Source organism: Bufo bufo, chromosome 4, assembly GCF_905171765.1.
Source record: "Bufo bufo chromosome 4, aBufBuf1.1, whole genome shotgun sequence".
Lineage (NCBI taxonomy): Eukaryota > Metazoa > Chordata > Amphibia > Anura > Bufonidae > Bufo > Bufo bufo.
In genome coordinates this window covers 320,561,157-320,570,341 of record NC_053392.1, presented here as the reverse complement: position 1 = coordinate 320,570,341, position 9,185 = coordinate 320,561,157, and the positions used below count along the sequence as shown (strand labels likewise).

The 9,185-nt window shown below is 44.3% G+C and overlaps 1 protein-coding gene across 1 annotated transcript in view; it reads left to right on the top strand.

Annotated features, from left to right (window-relative positions):
- The first annotated feature begins 10 nt into the window (after positions 1 to 10).
- USP45 (ubiquitin specific peptidase 45) overlaps positions 11 to 9,185 on the top strand; it is a 170,451-nt gene continuing 161,276 nt past the window's right edge. The window contains exons 1-5 of the mRNA XM_040428797.1: positions 11 to 201; positions 1,443 to 1,551; positions 4,370 to 4,539; positions 6,290 to 6,393; positions 8,670 to 8,770. Coding sequence (XP_040284731.1) covers positions 1,449 to 1,551; positions 4,370 to 4,539; positions 6,290 to 6,393; positions 8,670 to 8,770 — 478 coding nt within the window. The 5' untranslated portion in view covers positions 11 to 201; positions 1,443 to 1,448. The remainder of the gene's footprint in view (positions 202 to 1,442; positions 1,552 to 4,369; positions 4,540 to 6,289; positions 6,394 to 8,669; positions 8,771 to 9,185) is intronic.

The following is a 9,185-nucleotide window of genomic DNA, read 5'->3' as shown; positions in this document are numbered from 1 at the left end:
ATTATTATCACTGTCTCCTGACCCGGCATGCAAATGCCAAAGCTAAATCCAGCTCCAGCATGAGGAGTTTGGCGCCTTCGGGCTTCCGTAGCTGTGTTATTGCTGCGTTCGCAGGCATTTCCTCACGAGAACACGTGGGTTGTAGTGGAGTACAATCAGGAGCCACAACCTTCCCGGCCGGTAGCCTGCATTGTGCCGCAGGTAAGCGGCGGGACCCACCGGGCAGTCACGTGCCAGCCATGTATGACACAGATGAGAGGATGGACCGAAGGGGGGCTTCCCTAGTTCCCCAGCCAACTACCCTTAGTATCAGTGCCAGACCATAGAAATCCCTGGTTTATGTCACCCTCTGCACTCCAGCTGTGATGAAACTACGACTCCCAGCATGCACACTTGCTTAGCTGTTTTTAGAACTGCCATAGTAGTGAATGGAGCATGCTGGGAGTTGTAGTTTCCCCACATCTGGAGTGCCATAGACCATACAATGTAAATGTTTCTTCTGATGGAGGGGCAGTCAGGTGTAAAGGTTGGCATACATCTAAGAGCAAAGTCTACCAAACCCCTCAATGTCAGCGGGATGGCGCGTCTCCTGGCACGGTGAACGTTGGCACGCTGCCACTAGAGGAGCCGACTACCACTTGCTCCTCTACAAGGTGGGCATAAGGCCCATCGTTCAGGGGTCTCCCCACAATGTGTGAGAAATGTCTGCCGAGCAGCGCCATTTCTTCTTCATGTTAGATGTGCAGTTTAAAGGAAATGTGTCCCCAAAATGTTATCTGTCGGTTCAAACCAGACAGCGGCACATATAAAAAAAAAAACATTTCCAAGGGGAAAAATCTAATAAACCAACCAGTTATTCCCTTACTGTCCTAGCTCCCCTACCCCAGCCCCTCCCACTGGTCTCTGTTTACTTGGCTGCAGTGGTAATGTGCACCTACATGAATGCTGAAGCCAACCACTGGCCTCAGTGGTCTTATGTTGTAGATCTCTGAGGCAAGTCATTGGTCACATGAGTACACAAATAGAGTAAGTAATGCCACAGGGCATTTTTTTTTTTTTACCTAACTCACGTGTATATACAGACATGTCACCACTGGTGACGCTGGAAGTGACAAATGTCCAAGGGCCGACTATTAGTTCTTTGGTTATATGAACACGTCCCCTGCTGTTGACCACTTTTTTTTTTTTTTTACTTTCGTTTTAAGCCGATTTTCCACCTTGAGTTAAAGAAAAACTATATATAAACTAAATATAATGTATGAGCCATACAGTAGCGTCTCACAGCTTGGGCTTTCATAGGTCTCACGTATTTTTTTGTCACTTTTAGAAAATAGAAGACATAGTTGCAGCCACCTCCATGCAGAATTCGAGCAGTTTCACCAGTAAATGTGTCTTCTTGCGTGGACATCTAAGAATCCCCTTGACCATTTTTTGTCTCGTAGCTGCAGATGCGAGTAAAGGAGCCATCTTCCCTGGGAGGCGCGGAAAAGACGAGGAGAAGTAGGAGGTCCAGTCGTCCCCCTGATGACGATTCCTCAGATGACCTTATTGGTATGATCAAAGTTCACTGTTTCAATTAATAGTAACAGGAGACCCTCAAAGGGCCATTGGAAGATAGGTTTTCCATAATGCAGAAAAGGATCCTTGGACGTTGTATAACCACGTGCTGCAAAGCTTCATTGAATAATGTATTTATGCATATAGCTATTACTTATGTATACTTGTGAGTCAGGGGGTTCAATGGTTTATACATTTTAGGTAGCACAAGATGTAATGGAGACCACAGGCATTGCGTCCCTTCCATCTGACCTAAATAGGTCCTAAATTCTGATTATTTCCGTGAATCGTGTATGCAACTTCTCTTCAAATATTCAGTTTAGAATTTTATATGCAGCCACTACTTGGGAAGCTTAGAGAAGACGGATCCGTTATTGAGTTCAATGAGAGCTGTACAAATCAGTCTTCAGTAAACTCCACCAAACAGTGGCTGCCAGAAGCTTCTCGTTTTTAAAGCGGTTGTCTGGCCTAATTAAAAAACAAAAAGAAACACTAATGGTTGTCAGGACTTAGAACCAAGAAAGGGACCAAGCAGTGACGTGCCATTCTTGTACACGTGATGTCTGAAGCCGTTGACTGGCTCAAACAGTCTCCTCGCCAACAACAGGACGTAGTAGTGATGTGCTGCTCTTGCACACGTGACCGCTGAGACCATTGATTGACTGCAGCGGTCTCATGACCACAAAGTGGTCCCTCTCTTGGGCACTGCCAAGAGCTGCAGGAATGGAGAGCGGTTTGAAAGCCGAGTTTTACTTCTGAACACAATCCTGCTGGCCATTCGTTTTTTTTTTTTAACCGTGCCGGACAACCCCTTTAATCTCTGTATGAATGAATACTTCTGCAACGTTATATCCAACTTTGTTTCATTTTTCACAGTTTTCAAGATTTTAGTTTGTTGTCAGACAGGATAAGGCCGCATGGTCACTACTGTATCCGTTTTGCAGTCCGCAGATCGTGGATCTGCAAGATTCCGATGTGGTTTGTGTGGCATCCACATTTTTTGCGGAGCTGTTGACTTCAGTGAGTCTGCATTTTGCGCACGTTCTCTCTTCTTGCTGAACGGCCATACGGATGTAGAAAGCAAAAAAACAAACAAATGCGGACCACAGACTGCGTACGTATTTTGCAGACCATAGATGGATACAGTTGTGTGTATGGGGCTTTACTGTGCACCACTAGTCGGACAATGCTCTGCGAGCTAAATACATCTCTGATAGTTTGCGTTAATGTGTAATTCTGCAGTTCAGGCTGTTTAGCTGAGCAAACATTGTCTAGACTGTATAAAATTCTAAATCAACACAAGAAAGAAACAACAACGAAACCTAGCGCACATAGCAGAAAAGAAATCAACAGTGACCATGGTACAAGCTCCCAAAATTATCAGAAAAAAAACCTACATAGAAAAACGGAGCCCACGATGTACCCAGTAAAAAACATGATTCTTTATTATACACAAAAATATTAAAATCACATCATGTAAGGAGAGGTGGCAGAAAATGACGCCATCCCAGACCCACACAAAAAACATGGGACTATGTAAAGAACACTGGCATAAAGTGCACAAATAACCATGTCACAGCAAACAGATATGGGCAAGTACACGCCCTATATGCATTAATAATATATAACGCCAAATGTCCATAACTCACCCTTGAGGAGCGTACGATCAAGGGTGGCGTTACCCCGCCGAGACGAAGCGCACGTCGAGGTAACGCCCCTTTAATTGTGAAGGGAAGCAGTAGAATTCTAGTACTGTATCACTAAAGATGTGCTATAGAATTGGTCAGGCTCAATGGCCAACTCATGAATGGCCTTCTTTAGCTTTGTGCATAGCCTGGTCCCTTCTTCCCTTTGTCTGTGCGATGATTAGAAATTCCTTCTTATTAAAAGAAAATGCTGGTTGGTAGCAAGACCGCCACTGAACTGAACTGCTGCTCTAGCCGTCGGTGGTTAATGGCAGGGCAGCCGGGATTGCTGGCTGCTTTACAGAGGATCTCTGGCCAGGAGACAAGTCCGCTTCTAGTTCCCCATCATTCAGAGCTAATAAGTATCCGCACTCCATTGCTGGGGGGCTAGAGACACCCTTCTTTGGTGCAGTGTTGGCAACAATAGTGCTGGCCAAGCGTAGCAGTCCATACAGGTTGTGGTGTCACATGCTTCCCTGTGGTGTCTCAGCTATATTTAAAGGGTCTGCTATTAAGCCCCCTGCAGATGACCGATGTCTCTGTACGTTGCACAGACGGTGAGGAGGCAGGAAGGTGCGCCATGTACAGACTGGAGCGCTACTCTTTGTGGGGCGGCACTCAGTTCAGTGGGCACCATAGGGAGGAAGGAAGTCTTAACGGGTATGGCCTTCTTGCAGTATGATGGAATATTGCTAGCATATGCCATGACTTTATGATCAGATGGAGTCAGACCTCTGGAACCCTCATTGATCCCGAGAACGATGGGGTCGGTCATGCTGTGTCCCAGTGTTTTTTCCCTGTACAATCATGTGGCTGGGAGAAGGGGACACTGTGCTAACTCAGTGCCGTGACCGTCTAATTGTAAGAATCGGTGGTCAGATCCCATCTGATCATACTGTGATGGCCTATCCTGGCAGTATGCCATCACTTTATAGAATCGGAATACCCCTTTAAAGGCCCACTGATTACAGTGTAGTTTTTCCCCGTACTAGTGAAGTGGTCAATACCGCTAACGTTCACCCCTTGTCCTGGTCCTGCATCAGCAGTGTGTATCGGCACTGTCACTGCTTGTACACATTTTATCTGGCCTGATGCCGCTTTGTTGGGTGACTCTCGTTTCTTTCCAGGTCTGACCTGCCACCATGTGAGCCAAGCAGTGGATGTGACTCGGGTGAAGAAAGCGGTGTCCCAGAATGTGTGGTCCACATGCACAGAATGCATGAAGGAGAGGAGGACACTGGATGGAGAGTTTGCGCCCCCCGACGATGTTTGGCTGTGCCTTAAATGCGGCCATCAGGTGAATGCTAAATTCAGAAGGGGGAAATGTTCTGTGGTTTCCTTATTTGTCACATATATATTTTCTCACATCTACTTATATTCTCAGTTCTGCTGATTGTCAGAAATGTCATTGTATTATCCCTGTCAAAATCAATACCCATAAAGTGTATTGTGATGTATTCGGATGAGTGTTTTATGGGCCAAAACTCGCCGCATTATAGCGATTTATCATGTTGTGCTCTCAGGTACGTTAAAAAAAAGTTTTCCGGGACTTTTTGTTCATGACTTTATCCTCAGTATAGATGATCAATATCAGATTGATGGGGATGAGGCACCCGGCACCTATATATAGTATACAGAGCTGCAGTATCCTGGCAAGGCCACTACACAGTGGATGGATCCTTCTGCTACCAGGTCTGTCCATTGTATAGTTACTGGCTGGTCGAAACAGCTGATCGGTGCATTTGACAGATATTGATCTGATATAGGTCATAGGTTATCCAATATCTAAGTCCTGGAAAACCCTTTTAAAAACCCTTATAGGCAGGGCCAATTTTAATTTTTTATTTTTTCTTCCCCACATTCTAAGGGCTCATGCACGCAAACTTATTTTCTTTCCGTGTCTGTTCCGTTTTTTGTGGACCGTATGCGGAACCATTCTTTTCAATGGGTTTTCAAAAAAACTGAAGTTATTTTATGTGCATTCTGTTTCCGTATGTCCATTCCGCAAAAGAATAGAACATCTCCTATTGTCCGCCCAATGGACAAGGATAGTACTGTTCTATCAGGGGCCAGCTGTTCCATTCCGCCAAATACGGAATGCACACGAACGTCATCCATATTTTTTTTGTGGATTCGTTTTTTGCAGACCACAAAATACATACAGTCGTGTGCATGACCCCTAAGACCCATAACTTTTTACATTTTCCAGTCACATAGCCATCCATACAAGCGCTTAGATTTATGCAGGACAGAAAAATTAGCATTTCATTCACCAAATCTTGTATTGGGAAATGGGAAAAATTGTAATTGAAAAACCCACAATTCAAATTTTCTTTGCATCGTCATGTTCTGACAGCCAAAAGTTTTTTTTAGATTTCTATCTACAGAGCTGTGTGAGGGCCTGTTTGAATTTTTTTTTTTTTTTTTGGGGGTGGTGATCAAATAATAGTGATTTATTATTTTTTTTTCTTTAACAGCGTTTGCCATCAAGGTAAAATATTTTGAATAGTTTGGACATTTTGGGACGCAGCAATGCCTGTTATGTTTTTTTATTGTTTATTTTTAAATTAAAAATTTGTATATTTTTAATATTTAAAAAAAAATAATAATAATTATATATATAGATATATTATTTTATTTTTTTTGTTTACTTTGTCATCGTCATCATGGCCAACTTTACTGTTTCGGGGTGAGGGATAGTAAGTTACCAGAGATCCCAGTGTTCTCTCCATGCCAAAGGCAGGCACAGTCTCTATAGTGTAAGGGTCCATTCACACGTCCGTTGTTTCTTTCCTGATCTGTTCCGTTTTTTGCGGAACAGATCTGGACCCATTCATTTTCAATGGGTCCTGAAAAAAAACGGACAGCTCAATGTCGCATTTTTTTTCAGGACCCATTGAAAATGAATGGGTCCAGATCTGTTCCGCAAAAAACGGAACAGATCAGGAAAGAAACAACGGACGTGTGAATGGACCCTAAGACTGCCACCATATCCCTACTTGAGTGACAACACAATCTATTTTATAATATACTATTTCTACACCTAGGGCTGTAGCGCTACCTCTGAAGGCCAACACTCCTTGAAGCATTTTCGATCTGCACACAGCGATTCTCATTGCATTGCAGTTAACCTCAGTACGTGGGTCATTTGGTGAGTAATAGTTTGCTAACAGACCAACAAGTAACAGTTATTTCTAATGGAAGGCAATTCTTTCTTTACTTTGTCAGTCTAAAATAATAAAAAGGACTATATGTGACGTAACATGCTGTGGAGCCAGTTGTCCACAGCATGTAGGCTCAATACTGTGCTTAATCCATGAGATTTGACATCTTTGCTCTGCTCTGTCGCACAAGGGACAACAGTGAAGCCTGACGGACTCTATTAACTTTTATAACGGGGCCTGTCTAGTGCCACCAAGGTGTCCATCATTTGGAAAGGTGGCACTGTACTCGGTGCTATTTTTCTTGTTAAAAAATGATGGAATCTGCAGTAAAGGCGCCTATACAAATAAGGAGTGTGCCCCCCCCCCCCCCCCCGGTGAATGATAGGGTCTGTATACATGCAGATACATGGCACCCCATCAACTTGTAGTGAGAGAAGTGGGGGAGCACTACTATGGACTAATAGTAGAGTGGACCTTAAATAGAGCAGACCCACATACATTTTTGTAAAAATAATAGTTTTCTTTGTGTATGAAGAGAGTTGAACAAAGACTACAGTATAATCTTGTGTACAGTATTTCTACTATTGACATGCATCACCTATCCAAACTATAGGTGAGACATGCCTGATCACTGGGGACCCCCACAATCGCTAGACCGCAGTGGGGAGGAGATTGAATGGAGTGGCAGATGAGCATGTGTCACGCTGCTCCAGTAGTGCACTCGGCTGTTTCTATCAGCCCCGTAGACCGTTGTTTACCGGGCACCGTGCTATACTTTAGTAGTGGCAATGCCTTGTATTATATCCCACTAGAGCTTCATCCCATTCAAATGAATAGAAGTCCTCTCCAGTCCCAGTCACAAGAGTACAGAGCTGTTCCTGGTAAACAGTGAAGCGCTGCAGTACCTTCAAATAGAAGATCAACGGAGGTTGGGTCCAAACCAGGGGCGTAGCTATAGGGGGTGCAGAGGTAGCAGTCGCTACCGGGCCCAGGAGCCTGAGGGGGCCCAAAAACCCTTGTGCCACATAAGACACTGACATTATAGAAAGTGCATGCTTTTCAATTTACACCTCTGGCTGGAGGGAAAGGGTTAGGTCAAGAATTTGGCATGAGGGGGTGCCCTTTCAATGTTTGCCTCTGGCAGCAGGAAGGCTATGTGCTCACCTGCCCCTTGCCAACAAGCACTAAAGGAATGGGGGCCCAAGCTGAACTCTTGCACCAGGACCCATGAGCCTTTAGCTACGCCCCTGGTCCAAACCTCTGGGTTAGGTGATGCCTGGCATACTCCATGCAAAAAAACTGAGTTACAGCAGCACCTCCAAACCTTATGAAATGTCTTGTGCAAGCTACCATGGCTGATACGCAAATGCATTCAGACACTACATGTAATATCACATTGCTTTATGCGCATAGACATCCAAACATTGAATTGCATTCCTGCTGTGCATCCTGTTCATGCAAATTTAAGCCTTCTCGCACACAGTTTTGATTAAAATCGTGTGGGCTCTTCTACCACACGCCAGTTGGGAACCGGCATAACTTAGCAGCTTCCCACCACCAGAATGCAAAATCTTGCTCCTCTAAGGCCTCATGCATATGACCAGGGATGAGCGAACTTGTGTTTTCAAATTCGGCGTCCAAGGTTCGGGTTATCTAAGAATTCCGTTATGGACTCCGCTACCATGGAGTCGGACCATAAGTTATGGTCCGTGGTAGCGGAATCCATAACAGGGTTCTTAGATAACCCAAACCTGGACCGTATTTTTCCATCTGTGTGCTGGCCACATTTTTTGCAGATAACTCACTGACGCTTTCCTTTCAATACAGTCATGGACACATCTGTAGTTTTGTGGACCTGTGCTATTCCTCAAATTAGAGAACATGTCCTAGTCTGGTCCACATTGTGGGGGAGAATAGTCATTTCTGTTGACAGGAATGACAAAAGTGCAGCGTGTCTGCAGAAGGTATCTTTTGTGGATCTGTTGTTTGCTCACTGAAATCCAGACTTGGTGGTGTACATGCAACATTAATATAGCCGTTACAAATCGGTAACTACTGTGTTAATGCTACTGATTGTCGCTCTCACTTTATGAGTTTCTGAGCATGCCTAAAAGACTTACAATACTGTATGTGGACCTGAAGCTAGGTGCCTGTCTGACCATGGCTGGAAAGTTTAAAGTCTGCCTATTTTCTGCTCTTTGTGGCGAAATTTGTGAGCACAAATCTACTCTCAATAACATGTCTATTATATTATTTTATTAAGTTGTTATGAATGTGATGAGGAGCTTTCAACTCACTGCAATAAGAAGGCTCTTGCCCAGATGCTGGACATTCTCCAGAAACACTCGTCACGCTCCGAGAAAGGTAATGCTTAGAATTATTATCTATTATGGAAGCAATAAAATCTAATCCATTATCATGACATGCAGTTCGGTCAAAGGCTTTTGGCACGAGCTACCCGTCTTGCTCCTCGTATAGTAGTTCATTGTGTGTTAAAGGGGTTGTATGTGTTGGAGAAAGCCCTATCCAAATGCCAGGTCACATGTTAAAGGGTTTGTCCTCTATCTTTAACTAGCTGCACATGTACTGGGAACAGCACATGCATGGAACTAGTATGTCTCATGGTTAAGGATCTATTCACACGTCCGTAGTGCATTGTGGATCTGCAATACACCCGGCTGGCACCCCCATAGAAATGCCTATTCTTGTCTGCAAATGCGGACCGAAAGATCGGCGGCGCGCTACAGAAATGCGGATGCGGACAGCACACTGTGTGCTG